Here is a 20,370-nt window from a genome sequence, read left to right on the forward strand (position 1 = left end):
GGGGAGGTTTGCTAGTGCTACTGGGGAGGGTTTAAACCTGCTTGGCAGGGGGATGGGAACCTGAGCTTCGATTCAGAAGGGAGAGAAGTAGAGCTGGAAATGGAAGACAAAAACTTAGTAAGCGAGTTTGATAGGCAGAGGATACAAAGGTCAGAAAATAGACAACAAAAGAGTTTGGCAGTGCTTAATGGTACATACTTGAATGCAAGGAGTCTAGTGAATAAGGCAGATGAGCTGAGGGCACAGATAGGCACGTATGATAGATAAGTACGATATCTTGGCTATTGCTGAAACATGGCTTAAACAAGGGCAGGAATGGCAGCTCAATGTTCCTGGTTACAAGGTTTTCAGACGAGATAGAGAGGGGGATATAAAAAGGAGGGGATGGCAATATAGGTTAAAGAAACACTTATGGCTGTGAGGAGGGATGATATGTTAGAAAGATCATCAAATGAGGCCATATGGGTTGAGCTAAAGAACAAAAAAGGGGCAGTCACACTGCTGGGAGTGTACTACAGATCCCCCAAACAGTCAGAGGGAGATAGAAGAGCAAATAGGTCGGCAAATTTCTGAGAAGTGCAAAAACAGTAGGGCAGTGATAGTAGGGGATTTCAACTACCCTAGTATTAATTGCGATACAATCAGTGCAAAAGGTATAGAGGGCACAGAATTCTTAAATTGCATTCAGAACTTTTTAAGCCAGTATGTAGCAAGCTCAACAAGAGGGGGGCGTGGGGGGGGGGCAGTTCTGGACTTAGTTTTAGGGAATGAAGTTGGGCAGGTGGAAGGAATATCAGTGGGAGAGCATTTTGCTGGTAGTGCTGATAATTCAGTTAGATTTAGCATAGTTATGGAAAAGGATAAAGATAGAACAGGAGTAAAAGTTCTCAATTGGGGAAAGGCCAATTTTACTAAGCTGAGAAGTGATTTAGCAAAAGTGGACTGGAAACAGCTACTTGAAGGTAAATCAGTGTCAGAGCAGTGGGAGGCATTCAAGGGGGAGATTCAAGGGGTTCAGAGTAAACATGTTGCCACAAAGAAAAAGGGTGGGACTGTCAAATCTAGGGCCCCTGGATGACAAGGAGCATACAGGGTAACATACGTCAAAAAAGGGAAGCTTATGTCAGATACCGAGAGCTCAATACTACAGAAAGCCTAGAGGAGTATAGAAAGTGCAGGGGTGAAATTAAAAAGGGAATTAGGAAAGCAAAGAGAGGGCATGAAAAAATACTGACAAGTAAAATCAAAGAAAACCCAAAAATGTTTTATAAATACATAAAGAGCAAGAGGATAACTAAGGAAAGAGTAGGGCCTATTAGAGACCAAAAAGGTAACCTATGTGTGGGGGTGAAAGTTGTAGGTACGGTTCTTAATGAATACTTTGTGTCTGTCTTCATAAAAGAGGGGGACGATGCAGAGATTATAGTCAAGGAGGAGGTGTGTGAAATATTGGATGGGATAAACATAGTGAAAGAGGAAGTATTAAGGGATTTAGCATCTTTGAAAGTAGATAAATTACCAGGCCCGGATGAAATGTATCCCAGCTGTTTAGAGAAGCAAGGGAGGAAATAGTGGGGGCTCTGACCATCAATTTCCAATCCTCACTGGATACAAGTGTGGAGCCGGAGGATTGGAGGACTGCTAACGTTGTACCGTTGTTTAAAAAAGGAGAAAGGGATAGACCGAGTAATTATAGGTCAGTCAGTCTAAACTCGGTGGTGCGCAAATTATTGGAATCGATTCTGAGGGACAGCATAAATCATCATTTAGAAAGGCATGGGTTAATCAAGGACAGTCAGCATTGATTTGTTACAGGAAGGTCGTGTCTCACTAACTTGATTTAATTTTTTGAGAAGGTAACAAAGAGGGTCGATGAGGGTAACGCATTTGAGGTAGTGTACATGGATTTTAGCAAGGCGTTTGAAAAGGTCCCACATGCCAGACTGGTCAAAAAGTAAAAGCCCATGGGATCCAAGGGAATGTAGCAAGTTGGATCCAAAATTGGCTCAGAGGCAGGAGCAAAGGGTAATGGTTGACGGATGTTTTTGCGACAGGAAGGCTGTTTCCAGTGGGGTCCTGCAAGGCTCAGTACAAGGTCCCTTGCTTTTTGTGATATATATTAATGATTTGGACTTGAATGTAGGGGGCATGATCAAGAAGTTTATAGAGGATACAAAAATTGGCCATGTGGTTCATAGTGAGGAGGAAAGCTGTAGACTGCAGGAAGATATCAATGGACTGGTCAGGTGGGCAGAAAAGTAGCAAATGAAATTCAATCCAGAGAGGTGTGAAGTAATGCATTTGGGGAGGGCAAACAAGGCAAGGGAATACACAATAAATGGGAGGATACTGAGAGATGTAGAGGAAAAGAGTGACCTTGCAGTGCATATCCACAGATCCCTGAAGGTAGCATGATAGGTAGATAAGGTGGTTAAGAAGGCATTTGGGATACTTTCCTTTATTAGCCAAGGCATAGAATATAAGAGCAGGGAGGTTATGCTGGAACTGTATAAAACACTAGTTAGGCCATAGCTTGAGTACTGTGTATAGTTCTGCTCACCACATTACAGGAAAGATGTGATTGCACTAGAGAGGGTACAGAGGAGATTTTGCGAGGATGTTGCCAGGGTTGGAGAATTTTAGCCACGAGAAAAGATTGGATAGGCTGGAGTTGTTTTCTTTGGAACAAAGGAGACTGAGGGGAAATTTATTAGAGGCATATAAAATTATAAGGGGCCTGGATAGGGTGGATAGGGAGGACTTATTTCCCTTAGCAGAGGGGTCAGTGACCAAGGGGGAAAGATTTAAAGTAATTGATAGAAGGATCAGAGGAAGCTGAGGAGAATTTTTTTCATCCAGACGGTGTTGGGGTCTGGAACTCACTGCCTGAAAGGACTGTAGAGGCAAAAACCCTCAACTCATTTAAAAAGTACTTGGATATGCACTTGAAGTGCCATAACGTACAGGGCTACGGACCAAGTGCTGGAAAGTGGGATTAAGCTGGATAGCTCTTTTTCGGCCGGCACAGATATGATCGGCCAAATGGTCTCCTTCTGTGCTGTAACTTTCTATGATTCTATATGATAACAGTAATCCTTCCTGCATCAGCTAGTCATAGATATGTACACAAAATTCAACAGGAAAATAATGCACTAAATTTACAAGCTGTACTTTACATGATGTAGAACATGGAGAATTTATAAAAATAAAATCAGATTCTTGAAGTGCTTGTAATACGTTTAAACTACAGAACTACTCAAAAGCTTGTGAGTCCAAATGATTTTTTTAAAATGGCATTATTATTTTACTTTCAAATTGAAGTAATAAGCATTTATAAATACAGTATGCTAATCTTAGAGCTGTCTGACCCTTAATTGCATCAATCACGTTTTGATAGTTTCTATTGTTCTCAGTGCGCCATTTTAGTTTTTCCTTATTTCTACGCCTTTGATCAATTTATATGTAAATTCAGTTTAATATACAAGTGAAAAGCATGCAAATATCTGCATGTAATGAGATGATTTGTGACTAATAAAGTCGTACATTTGATCATACGGCATAAATTATTTTTGCTTTTCTCCCCTCCCCCCAAAATTACAACTGAAATAAATGTTACTTTTTGCTTAAACTGCTAGTTGTCTACTTCTGTGTGCTGTATTGTGATACTGCTGCAATTAAATACAATGATTAGAAACCTTTAAAAATCTAGCAACAGTTAAGATTGCATCTCTATATGAAGAAAAGATACCTACAAATTTATCAATTCATTTGCCAGAGTGTGCTAAGCACATCCATGACCTCATCTCCATGTGTTTGGGCAATGAATTAGGCTTTCTGAACACTTAACCTGCCATTGGTAAATGCTTCAGTTTTGCACAATCCCACCATTCTGCAAGTGGATTTATTCTATTTCTGTCATTTATACGAAATAAGCAGCTTTTAACTGCTTGAAAAATGTGAAAGTTGAATTTTACAGGCACATTGTGATTGTCCAGTTTTCTATCATTTCTATTAAAATCAGAGGTCACAAAATTCACCGAAACAAAATGATGACCAGCCACCATTTTAAGTAGCACATATTAAAATTTACATGCTATTGTTTTTTTTACCAAGATGGTAAGATATCCCCCTAGGTTTAAATACTTTATGCCATTATAAACCATCATTTACTTGTCTTCAGCATTTAGTATGTTCAGTACAACAACAGTATAAGCTTCAAGGCAGTCACAATAAACAACCTTTCTCTTAAGGACCACTCACTAAAAGTATTCAGTCATTGTGCAGAAGTTATCAAAAAGACAGGATGACACATCCTGGTAATGTGATTACAAGTCAAAATCCACAGTCTTTCTCTTAACTTTAGGTGTCAGCCTTGGCTCAGTGGTAGCACTTTCGCCTCTGAGTCAGGAGGTTAGGAACATAGGAACAGGAGTAGGGGGATATCTTACCATCTTGGTAAAAATACAGACATTGATGCATCGGGAAAAATTCAAAGTAGAGTGACAGAAATGGTTCTGCAACTTACGCACTAACTTCTAAAAAGGGATTCACATAACTGAGCTGGTCTTCATTGTAGAAAACATGGTAAGGGAATGTGATCTCGTTATTTAAAATAATGAGAGACATGACTAATACAAAAGGGAAAGGGGAGATGACACCGTAACCTTACTTTTGGGTGAGAGATGTCCATTTGTCCTGAATCTTGGCCAAACTCTCCCAAAGCACAAATTGCTTTATCTTTTAACTTTAGGTGTCAGCCTTGGCTCAGCGGTAGCACTCTCGCCTCTGAGTCAGGAGGTTAGGAACATAAGAACAAGAGTAGGACATTCAGGTCCTCGAGCCTGTTCCACCATTCAATGAGATCATGGCTGATCTGTATTCTAACTCCATCCACCCCCTTTGGCTCCATATCCTTTAATACCTGTAGCTAGCAAAAATCTATCGATCTCAGATCTAAAATTATTAATTGAGCTAGTATTAACTGCTTTTTGTGGGAGAGAGTTCCACACTTCTACCACCCTTTGCGTGAAGAAATGTTTCCTAACTTCTCTCCTGAATGGCCTGGCTCTTTAAGGTTATGTCTCCTTGTCCGAGACTCCCCCACCAGCAGAAAATTTTTCTCTCTATCTACCCTATCAATTCCTTTCAAAATGCTAAAAACCTCAATCTTATGACCCCTTAACCTTCTATATTCCAAGGAATACAAGCCTAGTTTATGTAATCTCTCCTCATAAACTAACCCCTGGAGCCCTGGTAACATTCTGGTGAATTTGCGCTGCACTCCTTCCAAGTCCAATATTTCCTTTCTAAGGTGCGGTGCCCAGAACTGTCCACAGTACTACAGATGTGTTCTAATCAGGGCTTTGTATAGCTGTGGCAAAACTTCCTCCCCTTTATATTCTAGCCCTCTAATTATAAAGGCTAACCTTCCATTAGCCTTGTTGATTATTTTTTGTACCTGACTACTACATTTTAGTGATCTGTGTACATTGTTACCCCTAAATCTCTTTGGACCTCAACTGTTCCTAACTTTTCACCATTTAAAAAATACTCTGATCTATCTTTTTTTGGTCCAAAGTAGATGACCTCACACTTACCTGCATTGAAATCTATCTGCCTATTTTTGCCCATTCACTTTATCAATGCCTCGTTGTAATTTAATGCTCCTGTCGACACTACTTACTATGCCACCAATCTTTGTGTCACCAATCTATTGTTTTTTTTTTACCAACATAGTAAGATATCCCCCTAGGTTTAAATACTTTATAGCATTATAAACCATCATTTATTTGTCTTCAGCATTTAGCACGTTCAGTACAACAACGGCAGTCATAATGAACAACCTCACTCTTAAGGACCACTCACTAAAAGTATTCAGCCATTGTGCAGACTTGGATATATGGCTCACCATTGTGCTATCAAAGTCATTAATAAGTATAGTGAATAGTTGAGGGCCCAGCACAGACCCTTGTGGAGCAGCATTAATCACTTCCTTCCAATTCGAGTACATACCCATTATCCCTACTCTCTGTCTTCTACTGCCTAACCAATCTCCTAAGCAGATCAATAATTTGCCTTCAATTTCATGAACTTTAATTTTAGCTAATAGTCTCTTGTGTGGAACCTTAGCGAATGCCTTCTGGAAGTCCACGTAAACTACATCCATAGACATGCCCCTGTCTACAACTTTAGTTACTTCCTCAAAATATTCAATTAGGTTAGTTAGACATGACCTACCCGTTACAAATCCATGTTGGCTTTCACCAATCAGTTGTGGTTTCAAGCCCCACTCCAGAGACTTGGGCATATAATCCAGGCTGGCACTTCAGTACAGTACTGAGGGAATGCTGCACTGTCGGAGGTGCCGCCTATGGCATGAGACGTTAAATCGAGGACCCGTCTTCCTGCTGAGATGGATGTAAAAGATTCCATGGCACTATTCGAAGAAGAGCAGGGGGTTCTCCCGGTGGCCTGGCCAACATTTATCCTTCAATCAACATCACTAAAATAGATTACTTATGAAGATTATCTGGTCATTATTACATTGCTGTTTGTGGGACCTTACTGTGCGCAAATTGGCTGCTGCGTTTCCCTACATTACAACAGTGACCACACTTCAAAAGTACTTCATTGGCTGTAAAGCGCTTTGGGATGTCCCGAGGTCATGAAATGCGCTATTAAAAGGCAAGACCTTTCCTCTCCTTTACAACAGAAATGTTTTTAATCTCTAACAAAATAACATTAGCTCTGAATAAAGTTTTTAAGGAGTTCCTACAGTTGCTGACCTTATCTGTGACAAGAGGTAGACGCATGCTTTCCAGATGTTTACCCTGCTGGCTGAAGACAAAATGCTGCTCCTTTGACTTAGGGATAATAAAATGAAGCTGCACCTCCTCTCCCAACATGGAGGAAGAAAATGTAAATGCATGTAGTGTGGAATCAGACACCTGAAACACAGTTAGATCACAGATTCAATCTCTCCAATGAAGCTTTGTACTTAGATTCATGCAATAGAGAATCCTGAATATCATTACAGTGAAATCTTATACAAAAGCACTATATGCCATATGCACTAAATAATATGAAGTGAGCTAGGATATAATTTTAGAAAATGATGGAAAAGGAGCATCAGAATTAAAATAAGAAACACAGAAGTAGTGCAGGTAAAAGTAAAAGAAAGAAAAGACTGGGTATATAGCACAAAAATCGAGCAGTGTATTAAATGATTAACTAAAGGGATAGTCCAGGGCAAGGCAATGTAAATCAATAGCTCCATGGACACATTAAATGAATACTGTAGCATAAACATTACAATGGATTGTATCAGCAAGTTTAATAGGAACAACAAACATGAAGAATCAGGCACAGGGCACTATGAAAGATTTGTTGCCCTTAACCTTAAGGGCCTTCGACATGGCCTTGTAGAGGATCTTCTTAGCTGATGAGAAAAGTGAAAACAGGAAGTTCTGGATGTCCATAAAGCAATTTTCCAGGTAATGGAAAAATCAAGTTGCTATGAAGTCTAGATCCTCAGAGGGATCCAATCGGATGTAGGTTCACCGTGGAGGCCTATTCACCAAAATAGCTGTCACATTACTAGTTACTATAGCGTGGCGGATGAGCAGCTGTTACTTTCCTACCTGTCCGGCAACCCGTGGTGGCAATCTAATGGAGAACGTGAAAGTGTTTACAACATTGTGGTGGTGTGTATCTGCATGAAAGTCAGATTTATGGCTGTTCTTGTTCTTATCCAGGATCCATAGCACATTTTTTAACCCCTTTATAATGTTACATTTATCTAAGCAAATGAGTTGCTATTTTAAATCACACAAATTATAGGCCAAGTTTACGATAGAGGAGCTACTGAATGGAGGCTAAGGACTTCACCCATAAAGAGAGATGGGTGATGAGTTAACCTGGGTTACTCTTGCACACTTCCTAAAGGCTGGTGCCATTTCACTACTGGGTGTATTCTATAGGCCACCAATTAGTGGGAAGAATATAGAGGAGCAAAAGTGCACGGAAATTACAAAGAGGTGCAAGCACAATAGAGTAGTGATAATGGGGGCTTCAACTATCCTAATATGACTGGGATAGTAATGGCATAAAGGGCACAGAGGGGGAGGAATTTCTAAAGTGTGTTCAGGAGAACTTTCTGGATCAGTATGTTTCCAGCCCAACAAGGAAGGAGGCATTGCTGGATCTGGTTCTGGGGAATGAGGTGGGCCAAGTGGAGCAAGTGGCAGTGGGGGAATATTTAGGGAACAGTGACCATAGTATCATAAGGTTTAGATTAGTAATGGAAAAGGACAAGGAGCAATTTAGAGTAAAAATACTTAATTGGAGGAGGGCCAATTTCAGTGGGTTGAGAACAGATCTGGCCCGGGTAAATTGGAATCAAAGATTGGCAGGCAAAACTGTAATCGAACAATGGGTGGCCTTTAAAGAGAAGATGGTTCAGGTACAGTCTAGGTACATTCCCACGAGGGGGAAAGGTAGGGCAACTAAAGCCAGAGCTTCCTGGATGATGAAAGAGATAGAGATGAAGCAGAAAAAGAGGGCATCTGACAGATGTCAGATTGATAATACAAGTAAGAACCAGGCTGAATATAGAAAGTACAGAGGGGAAGTGAAAAAGAAAATAAGAGGGGCAAAGAGAGAATGTGAGAACAGACTGGCGGCTAAAATAAAAGGGAATCCAAAAGTCTTCTATAGGCACATAAATAGAAAAGAGGTAGTAAGAGGAGGGGTGGGGCCAATTAGGGACCCAAAAAGGAGATCTACGTATGGAGGCAGAGGGCATGGCAGACGTACTAAGTGAGTACTCTGCATCTGTCTTTACCAAGGAAGAAGATACTGCTAAAGTCACAGTAAGAGGAGGTAGTTGAGATGCTGGATGGGCTAAAAATTGATAAAGAGGAGTTACTAGAAAGGCTGGCTATGCTTAAAGTAGATACGTCACCCAGTCCGGATGGGATGCATCCTAGGTTGCTGAAGGAAGTAAGGGTGGAAATTGCAGAGGTACTGGCCATAATCTTCCAATCCTCCATAGGTATGGGGGTGGTGCCAGAGGACCGGAGAATTGCAAATGTTACACCCTTGTTCAAAAATGTGTGTAATGATAAACCCAGCAACTACAGGCCAGTCAGTTTAATCTCGGTGGTGGGGAAGCTTTTAGAAATGATAATCCGGGACAAAATTAATAGTCACTTGGACAAGTGTGGATTAATAAAGGAAAGCCAGCACGGATTTGTTAAAGGCAAATCGTGTTTAACTAACTTGATTGAGTTTTTTGATGAAGTAACAGAGAGGATTGATGAGGGCAATGCAGTTGATGTAGTGTATATGGACTTTCAAAAGGCGTCTGATAAAGTGCCACATAATAGGCTTGTCAGCAAAATTGAAGCCTATGGAATAAAAGGGGCAATGGCAGCATGGATACAAAATAGGCTAAGCAAAAGGAAACAGAGTAGTGGTGAACAGTTATTTTTCGGACTGGAGGAAGGTATACAGTGGTGTTCCCTAGGGTCGGTACTAAGCCCACTACATCTTTTGATATATATTAATGACTTGGAATTGGGTGTACAGGGCACAATTTCAAAATTTGCAGGTGATATAAAACTTGGCAGTGTAGTAAACAGTGAGGAGGATAGTAATAGACGTCAAAAAGGTATAGACAGGCTGATGGAATGGGCAGACACATGGCAGATGAAATTTAACGCAGAGAAGTGTGAAGTGATAATGTTGACAGGAAGAATGAGGAGAGGCAATATAAACTAAATGGTACAATTCTAAAGGAGGTGCAGGAACAGAGGGACCTGGCGGTACATGTGCACAAATCTTTGAAGGTGGCAGGACACGTTGAGAAAGCTGTTAAAAAAGCATAAAGGATCTTGGGCTTTATAAATAGAGGCATAGAGTACAAAAGCAAGGAAGTTATGTTGAACCTTTATAAAACACTGGTTCAGCCACAACTGGAGCACTGTGTCCAATTCTGGGCACCGCACTTTAGGAAGGACGTGAAGGCCTTGGAGAGGGTGCAGAAAAGAGAATGGTTCCAGGGACAAGGGACTTCAGTTATGTGGATAGGCTGGAGAAGCTGGGGTTGGTCTCCTTAGAGCAGAGAAGGTTAAGAGGAGATTTGATAGAAGTCTTCAAAATCATAAAGGGTTTAGATAAAGTAAATAAAGAGAAACTGTTCCCATTGGCAGAAGGGTCAAGAACCAGAGGACACAGATTTAATGTGATTGCAATAGAACCAAAGGCGACGTGAGGAAAAACTTGTTTACACAGCGAGTAGTTAGGATCTGGAATGCGCTGCCTGAAAGGGTTGTGGAAGCAGATTCAATCGTGGCTTTCAAAAAGGAATTGGATAAATACTTGAAGGGAAAAAATTTGCAGGGCTAAAGGGAAAGAGCGGGGAAATGGGACTAATTGAATTGCTCTTACGAAGAGCTGGCACGGGCGCGATGGGCTGAATGGCCTCCTTCTGTGCTGTAACCATTCTATGATTCTATGGTTACACAGTGGCATTGGTAAACCCCTGTAAACAGCTAGTCAAGTCTAACAGTGAGGAAATAAGGACTTCTTAGCATGTTCAGTGATGAGAAAAATAACATTTTGTTACAATGCCACTCGATATAAACAAATGTACTAAGCATGCAGAAAACTGGCCTACCAGGTTTAAAGACAATAAAATACCCATATCCGGTTCTGACCTGTGTGGCAGGGTTGAACTCAATGTAATGATGGCAGTGCTCACAATGATGGAATGTGTTGTATGCCGCATACTTGGTTAGCATAATAGAGACAGTTTCTCGTTTTGCAGATCCTTCACCCTGGCTGCGTTCTTTAACGCTTTCTGGAAAATACGGAACCTCTTATTAAAAGCTATAGCATACAAAACTACACCCTAGTCTAAAACTGGCGCAGGAAGCTCATTTCATTAAAAAAATGCACCCCACCTATTTAGCAACAACAATTTGCATTTATATAGTGCTTTTAATGTAGTAAAACATCCCAAAGCGCTTCACACAGGAGTAATCAGACAAAAATTGACACCGAACCAAAGAAGGAGACATTAGAACAGGTGACCAAAAGCTTGGTCAAAGAGGCAGGTTTTAAGCAGCATCTTAAAAAACGAGAGTGAAGTGGAAAGGCAAAGAGATTTAGGAAGGAAATTCCAGAGTTTAGGACCTAAACGACTGAAATCGTTTTGGATGAGCTCAATAGTGGGGCGAAGGATTTGAGGGATGCCCAAGAGGCCAAGTTGGAGGAACGCAGAGTTCTCAGAGGGTAGTAGGACCAGAGGAGGTTACAGAGATATTAAGGGCAAGGCCATGGAAGTATTTGAACATGAGGATTTAAGTATTTTAAGTATTTTAAATTTGAGGCGTTGGTGGACTGGGAGCCAATGAACGTCAGCGAGCATAGGGGTGATAGGTGAATGGGACTAGAGGCGAGTTAGGATACGAGCAGTAGAGTTTTGGATGATCTCAAGGTTATGGAGGGTGGAAAATGGGAATCCGGCCAGGACAGCTTTGGAATAATTGAGTCTGGATGTAACATAATCATGGATGGGGGTTTCAGTAGCAGAGGGGCGGAGACGGAGCAGTGGTGCGGAGACGGAGCAGTGGTGCAAATGACCGCGCAGATCAGGTGCAGCTTTCAAAAAAATCTGATCTTCTGTGTGAGTAATTGTCTTTGGTTCCCGCCATAAACTCCGTTTCCTAGCCACCGACTCCATCCCTCTCCCTGGCTATTGTCTGAGGCTGAACCAAATCGGTCGCAACCTTGGTGTCCTATTTGACCCTGAGCTGAGCTTCCGACCCCATATCCACTCCATCACCAAGACCGCCTACTTCCACCTCCGTAACATCACCTGTCTCCACCCCTGCATCAGCTCATCCATACCTTTGTTACCTCTAGACTCGACTAGTCCAATGCTCTCCTGGGCGGCCTCCCACCTTGTACCCTCCTTAAAGTTGAGCTCATCCAAAACTCTGCTGCCCGTATCCTAACTCGCACCAAGTCCCGTTAACCCATCACCCCTGTGCTCGCTGACCTACATTGGCTCCCGGTCCGGCAACACCTCGATTTTAAAATTCTCAACCTTGTTTTCAAATCCCTCTATGACCTCGCCCCTCCCTATTTCTGTAACCTCCTCCAGCCCTAGAACTCTGAGATTTCCGTTCTCCAATTCTTGCCTTTTGCACATCCCCGATTTTAATCGCTCCACCTTGGCGGCCGTGCATTCAGCTGCCTAGGACCAAGGCTTTGGAATTCCCCTCCTAAACCTCTCCGCATCTCTACCTCTTTCGCCTCCTTTAAGATGCTCCATAAAACTTACCTCTTTCACCAAGCTTTTGGTCACCTGTCCTAATATCTCCTTAAGTGGTTCGGAGTCAAATTTTGTTTGATTACGCCCCTGTGAAGCGCCTTGGGATGTTTTACTATGTTAAAGGCGCTTTATAAATGCAGGTTGTTGTTGGAATTGGCTTGCCCCCAATATCTCAGCAATTGCTCTGGCTTCTCAATGAATGAACTTAGGTTACCGCAATCCCTCTATCCCTGCATTATCATCAAACATAATTATCCTTATTTAAAATACTGCATTACTAGACTGAGATAAATCATCATTGAACACTATTGAATGTGTTTCTTATATTACTTATATATTAAAAATATATGTAAAGTCTTATTGAAAGATTTTTTTAAAAAAAAATTCTCTTTAAGAAATATATTTTAGAACATCTAATTTAGTGACCCAATTGCTCCCCTCCATTTTGGAATCAGACACCATGACATTGAACCATTTATTGAAAGGCTGGAGGACAGACAGGTGTTATAGACCTTCAGCTCAGATGAAGTCACTTGGCAGTCGTCTTGGCAATGGAGATTCTGTCAAGAAATGTCACTGGTCACACCATTAAAGACTGTTAAAATTATTGGGACTGAAATTCTCGTAGGGCCACTCTGACAGCAGAAGAGTGGCGGAGCAGATCCTAAGCCCACCCAAGCCCAGACACCGCCCCAGATTATGGGGCCAGGGTCATTTGCATACATGGGGGTGGGAACGTTACACCAGTAAGGACACATCATGGCATCCATCCCAATGTGCCACCATGAAAATAAGAGGGGCATTGTGCTGCTCCAAAGATGGAGGAGAGACCTGAGAAGGACCCAATGGTACACAGAATAAATGACTCTTCAGCTCTGATAGAAGCCAGAAGGAACATTGTCGAGGTTAATCAATCCTCTCCAGGATCAATAACATCTTGCTGCAGGGCATTCGGGCCTTTCGTGAGGTCACAGTGGGACTAAAGCCAGCTCTCAGTGTGCGGAATTCCTGAGGTAGGCCCGGGAACTCCCCCAAAGCACAACCCTTTGATCTGGTGGGGATGAGTGGAAGATTTACCCATGCTGCTCCCCCCACCGGAAAATGGCTGACTGAAAAATAAAGAGCAGAATCCTGACAAAATTAGGCAGTTACATTAGAGAAGCGCCCAAGGTCCAAACAGAATTTTGGGCCTCTGGTCTTTTCTAGGTAAAACAGTGTATACATATTAGCCTTGCACTATCATAGGTGAAATCAAAAAGAGAAATAATAACACAATTAATGTATGACAATTTCACTCGTGAAGAAACTTATTTCAGGGGATACAAATTAATTTTTATCTCCCATTTTGCACACCCACAATAAATACATTATTTCAAACTGTTGTACTATTATGTAAAGAAAGCTCTGCTGACCTAGCTTAACCTTTGGCAGCTTGTCTGAGTACACAGAACTGATGTGGCGATACTTTGGATCATGCACCGTGAGGTCAAAGGTCATTTTGCTGAAGAGCTCAATGTCAGGCCACTGTGCGTTAATTCCCTGCACGTGCTCATTTACCTCTTTCATCTCTGAAACAAAAAGTTCACAGTTTAGTTTTGGTCACCAAGCTGTGCATTTAAAAAAGGGTGTGGAGTGAGCAAACACAGCTGATAGTAAACTTTACGTCAATCTCAGAGGCCCCTATCAAAAGAATAGCTTCTGGTTAACCTGCTTTCTGGTCTCTGTGTCACTCCATCTTGCTGAGATGTTTTTAGATTTTATACAGGAGGAACAGATGATGCACAGCAATAAGGTCTGGAGCCCTACTGAAAGAGCCTACACTGAACCTTCGTTCTTGTTGTCATTCTGATTCAATGACTTAATGAAGCAGGTCTCACTAGCTTGAGGGTGAGCCACTGGATGCAATGTTTTTAAGACTTCTGTACATGATACCTGTAGTCTTGCACTAAAGTGTCAACAAAACACAGTTAGTAACACGGTTTCAGATGTTAGGGGGTTGGCAGCACTGTTGATATACAATATATATCATGTAAAGAATACCTACATTATATGTCAGGGTACTTCTGTGGTATGGGCATTAATCATACATAGGCCTGTAGATCGTGCAAGAGCTAAAGAAAATGTAACATTACATAAACCTTATATTTACCAAAATATCAACAGTACTTACCCTCGTTAATTTCCTCTTCATTGTATACATCAACCTCTAGTAGTCTTATTAGCATGCGAAAAAGAATTCTAAGGAACTGTAAGTATGCACCTGTCTTCCCAACCTGTAACATAAAAACCTGGTAAAATCTTTCTAAACCACCAACAAAAATGAAGAATAAACACTATTACAATTTCTAATATTGCTAATACTTACTTAGGAACTTCCTAAAGCTAGCAAAACAAAGACAGGGACAGGTATCTTTAAAAATGTGAACTTTCAATTTAAATTGTATATTTAAGAACATAAGAACATAAGAAATAGGAGCAGGAGTAGGCCAATCGGCCCCTTGAGCCTGCTCCGCCATTCAATAAGATCATGGCTGATCTGATCCTAACCTCAAATCGAAATTCATGTCCAATTTCCTGCCTGCTCCCCGTAACCCCTAATTCCCTTTACTTCTAGGAAACTGTCTATTTCGGTTTAAAATTTATTTAATGATGTAGCTTCCACAGCTTCCTGGGGCAGCAAATTCCACAGACCTACTACCCTCTGAGTGAAGAAGTTTCTCCTCATCTCAGTTTTGAAAGAGCAGCCCCTTATTCTAAGATTATGCCCCCTAGTTCTAGTTTCACCCATCCTTGGGAACATCCACCACATCCACCCGATCAAGCCCCTTCACAATCTTATATGTTTCAATAAGATCGCCTCTCATTCTTCTGAACTCCAATGAGTAGAGTCCCAATCTACTCAACCTCTCCTGTGTCCACCCCCTCATCCCCGGGATTAACCGAGTGAACCTTCTTTGTACTGCCTCGAGAGCAAGTATGTCTTTTCTTAAGTATGGAGACCAAAACTGTATGCAGTATTCCAGGTGCGGCTTCTAGTTACTTTTATAGCCAAATTTGTAAATATTGAGGTATGGGAGATCACTGTTGCTGAACAGAACTGAAGTGGGTATGTTACAGACTGAAAACAACAAAATAAACAGGACATGTATACTAAGTAATTAATTATAGTTCTCCTTGGAAATAGCACAGCACAATGAGCAGTAAGCAGTGTATACACCTCACTGATACATTCAAACACTTGAATCCATTTTTCCATTGGCGTTAAATAGTTGGTCACCACAACTAATACAAACAATTAATTTCTCACTGCAAATTATTATTGTGTACAACAATACCCTTCTATCACAACGGGAGTGACTTTTTTACCCATTAACTTGATTTTCTTCTCATTATACATGTCTTCTTAACGTCTGCTTTTTTCCTTGCATTAATTGGAGTTTTTTTGTACTTGGATTTATGGAAATCATAACAATGATTTAAACTCATTAGAAACATATTAGCAATAGTACAAAAACAAAAGTATTGGGTTATTTGAAAATTCATAGTGCTTTCCATAGCAAAATAGATCAATCGTCCCTGATTTTTTGGATCTGTGTCCCTGATTTTCATGTTTGCAGGTTCAGAAACTACCCTAATTTCAATAAACAAAATTAAAGATGCCTAAATCCTACAGACAGAAAAAGAGGAATTAAAACACTGAAAAAATCTTTGGGCTTAGGTAATACGAATAAAGTGTTTTTATGATTTGTTATAGCAATTAAACCTGTGCTATTGTCTTGTAACTACTCTTACAATCCATTTGTTGTCTACATAATATACAGATGTCAAATGAAATACATCCATAGTTCTGTAATATATATTACCTGTACAGAACTCACATTGACAGAAGATATGACAATAAAAAAAAAATCCTGTGCATAGGACCAAAGGTTACAGCATAGGAGGAGGTCATTCAGTCCATCACATCTATGCCAGCTCCTGGTTAAGAGCAATCCAAAACAAATCTACTGCAATGCTCTCTCCCTACAGTCCTGTATTTTATTCTGCTTCAAATTTTTATCTAATTTTCCCTTAAAAGGTGCAATGGCCTGTCCTTCTACCATTCCATACTCCAACAATCCTGTGTCTAAAGAAATTTCCTCACTGATTCCCCAACAAGGGTTTTCCATCCCTGGAATCATTCTGGTAAATCTAAGCTCTATCCTCTCTATAACCGGGTACCCAAAACTGCACACAGGAAAGGAGGAGAGGGAGGTGAGACAGATGGAATGAGAGGGGAAATTCCAGAGCTTGAAGCCTAAATGACTGAAGATAAGGTTGCCAATGGTGGGCAAAGGGAAGGGGTTGTGCAAGAGGCTAGAATCAGATGAACAAGATGAACATGGTGTGGGGGGGGTGCAGGAGAAGCTTACAAGGCAGAAACAAGGTCATGGGAGGAGATCAAAACATAGAAACATAGAAAATAGGAGCAGGAGTAGGCCATTCGACTCTTTGAGCCTGCTCCGCCATTCACTATGATCATGGCTGATCATCTATCTCAATACCATATTCCCGCTCTCTCCCCATACCCCTTAACGCCTTTAGTGTCTAGAAATCCATCTAGCGCCTTCTTAAATATATTCAGAAAAATATTCAGATTATAAATTTGCAATACTGTGGGAGCCAACATAGGTCAGGGCTTGTGGGCGAGCATGACTTGGTATGGGATATGACATGTCAGTTTTGGATGAGCTGAAGCTTATAGAAGGGGGAGCATGGAAAATTGCCCAGGAGCTTGTTGCAGTAAGCAAGACTAAAGTTAACAAAGGAGCATGTATGATGGTATCAGTGGCAGATGGGCTAAGGTAGGGGTCGAGGCAGGTGATGTTATGGCAGTGGAAGTAGGCAGTCTTTGTGATGGAGAAGATATGAGGTGGGAAACTCAGCTCATGTTCGATCAGATGCAGAATGATCGTAGTGGTTCTTGGAAGTCAATCATTGTAATGTCCTACCCATCAGGGTAATGTCCTTAGCCCAACTATCTTCAGCTGCTCCATCAATGATCTTCCATCCTTTAGTTAGAGGATATGTACTGGGTGATTCACCTAGTACAAGCAAGCAACAGCAGGTGCAGGTGGAAAAAACAGCCCAGGAAACAGATCATCAGAGGGCCAGCTTTGATTCTAGCTCTAGTGCAGGACAGAAATGCAGATTTATGGGGATCAACCTTTTTAAAAAAAAAGATGTTTTCTGTGCATCAGCAATTGTTGAAAGCATTGGACTGCCTGCCAGGGAGCTTCTGCTACATGTTGGAGAGCATGGAGGAGTTCACTACCAATTTGCTTGGGGCTTTGGTGCATGTCATTGACACTGCAGATAATCATGGAGCATATGGTCACCTGGATGCTGCAGCTGGTCCCTCCTGTAAGAGGCTCTGGAACTATTAATAGCATCTCTCAGGGATGCTCAAGCCAGCTCTGGGCTCAACCATCTCCTCCACCTTGTTCAGGCTCTGGACTCAACCATCTCCTCCACCTTGTTCAGGCTCTGCGCTCAACCATCTCCTCCACCTTGTTCAGGCTGGGGGATTGAATGGCGTCAGTCAGATCTCAGATCTCCTACAGTCTGCTCTCCTGCATTTCTGGGAGAGATGTTGGACATGATTGTTAATGCAGGAGAGCAGGGATTGCTTAGCTGAAGCATTCTTCAATGAGTTGTTGCTGAACAGCTCTGGCTGCAGCAAATGTTGGAGCCCTCCTGCTTCCTCACCATCCTCTAATTCATCAGCATCCACTCCCTCATCTTGCTGAAGGTCCTTGTCCAATGGTGGCTCCCTGTATTATCCCTGTCGCGGAGCAAAGTTATGCAGCATACAGTAAACCACTAACATACAGGACACTTTTCATGGACTGTATTATAGGAAGCCACTAGACCTGTCGAAGCAGTGGAATTATTGCTTGAGGACTCCAATTGTCTGCTCGAAGAGGACGCTAGTCGGGTCATAAATCTGATTGTAATGCAGTGTGGCTGCCAATCGTGAGTTCCTTAGAAGAGTCATTAACCAAGTGTGCTGGGATAACCTTTGCGCCCAAGCAGCCAGCCTCTCACTTGCAGTGCAGGGGCGAAGAGTGAGGGGATGGAGAATTGCGGCGATATAAAAGCGGCAATGCAGTTGCCAGGAAAGCAGGCACAGACGTGCATGATACGCTGCTGGTGATCACCAGTTGCACAACAAAGGGGTGGAAGCCCTTACAATTCATGAAGGAAGTGGGTTCATCTGAAGAAGCCCACAGGGCTCTTTGGGATGCCCTGGGCTTGGGGGGAGCCTGCAGTCTGTGTAAACCCTAAAGCCCTATGCTGCTTCGGGCTGTCCATGGGGAGAGTGATGAAAGAGTTTGCTGTAGCAAATATGGCATTATTCACCTGCTAAATGCTAGCATCAACTGCAGACTGGCTGACGTTACCAATTTTCCTGTGGCAGCCTGGAGGGAGCTAGAGGCGAAAAAGCTGAGGGCTGCAGTGAATTTGACTGCTGGCCTTGTTGCAGGAAATTGCAACTCTGACAGCCTGTCTGGAGGAATGCAGCCTACTTGTATAATGCTCTTCAGTAACTGCAGATATATTGTCCTGACTCTATAAACTCTGTTGGGAGGGTAAGAATTCCAGTGAGCACACCAGCTCTATTTGCTCTCCCTGCAGCTGTAGCTCTGACTGCTGCTTTTTTCCTACTGCTGCTTCTCCTCCTACTATCAGAGTGGAATTGGCAGAACGATCCAGTGAAGAAAAAAGTGCATTGCCAGGAAGCCCTTAAGAGTTCAGAAAATTCCACAGTCATTAAATGTACTTTGAAATGGTCTAAGTAGCAAAATACGACAATGTAATACAAGAAAAATGTCTCTCAAAGCTTTCTAGCATTTTCCCTAAGAGCAACTGAGGAGCCCTTTAAATACTGTTGCATATGGTTGCATCTCGACCTGTACCGCCCTTAGTTTGTGGCGATCAGGAACTAGCAGCAGCTATGAAGGCAGAGATGAAAATGGTGTCTGGGATCTCGACAATGTCATCTGACCCTGATTTGCATATATTAGGTGCCTGCCTGCCTGCGTGAGCTCTGGCCATCTAAATTGAGGACACCTGAAAATCGGAACAGGCAGATCACCAGCATTAAGTCAGTGGTTCTGTGTCCCACATGACTGAATCATAGAATGGTTACAGCACAGAAGGAAGCCATTCGGCCCATTGAGTCCGTGCCGTCTCTCTGCAAGAGAAATCCAGCTAATTCCACTCCCACGCACTTTCCCCATAGCCGTACAAATATTTTCCTTTCCAATACTTATCCAATTCCCTTTTGAAAGCCATGATTGACTCTGCCTCCACCACCCCCTCAGGCAGTGCATTCCAGATCATAACTACTCGCTTTGTAAAAAAGATTTTCCTCACGTCGCCTTTGGTTCTTTTGCCAATTACCTTAAATCTATGTCCTCTGGTTCCTGACCCTTCCGCCAATGGGAACAGTTTCTCCTCATCTACTCTGTCTAGACACTTTATGATTTTGAATACCTCTATCAAATCTCCACTCAACTTTCTCTGCTCTAAGGAGAACAACCCCAGCTTCTCCAGTCTATCCACTTAACTGAAGTCCTTCATCCCTGGAACCATTCCAGTAAATCTCTTCTGCACCCTCTCTAAGGCCTTCACATCCTTCCGAAAGTGCAGTGCCCAGAACTGGACACAATACTCCAGTTGTGGCCGAACCAGTGTTTCATAAAGGTTCATCATAACTTCCTTGCTTTTGTACTCTATGCCTCTATTTATAAAGCCCACGATCCCATATGCTTTTTTAACCGCTTTCTCAATCTGCCCTGCCACCTTCAACGATTTGTGCATAAATACCCCCAGATCTCTCTGTTCCTACACCCCTTTTAGAATTGTACCATTTCGTTTATATTGCCTCTCCTTGTTCTTCCTACCAAAATGTATCACTTCGCAATTTTCTGCATTAAATTTTATTTGCCACATGTCCGCCTATTCCACCAGCCTGTCTATGTCCT

The 20,370-nt window shown here is 42.0% G+C and overlaps 1 protein-coding gene across 1 annotated transcript in view; it reads right to left on the bottom strand.

The window, feature by feature from the left end:
• greb1l (GREB1 like retinoic acid receptor coactivator) overlaps positions 1–20,370 on the bottom strand; it is a 339,711-nt gene that overhangs the window by 42,619 nt on the left and 276,722 nt on the right. The window contains exons 24-27 of the mRNA XM_067979743.1: positions 14,511–14,613; positions 13,753–13,908; positions 10,719–10,861; positions 6,786–6,947 (exon numbers count right to left, since the gene is read on the bottom strand). Coding sequence (XP_067835844.1) covers positions 6,786–6,947; positions 10,719–10,861; positions 13,753–13,908; positions 14,511–14,613 — 564 coding nt within the window. The remainder of the gene's footprint in view (positions 1–6,785; positions 6,948–10,718; positions 10,862–13,752; positions 13,909–14,510; positions 14,614–20,370) is intronic.

The sequence above is a fragment of the Heptranchias perlo genome, chromosome 3, assembly GCF_035084215.1.
Source record: "Heptranchias perlo isolate sHepPer1 chromosome 3, sHepPer1.hap1, whole genome shotgun sequence".
NCBI lineage: Eukaryota > Metazoa > Chordata > Chondrichthyes > Hexanchiformes > Hexanchidae > Heptranchias > Heptranchias perlo.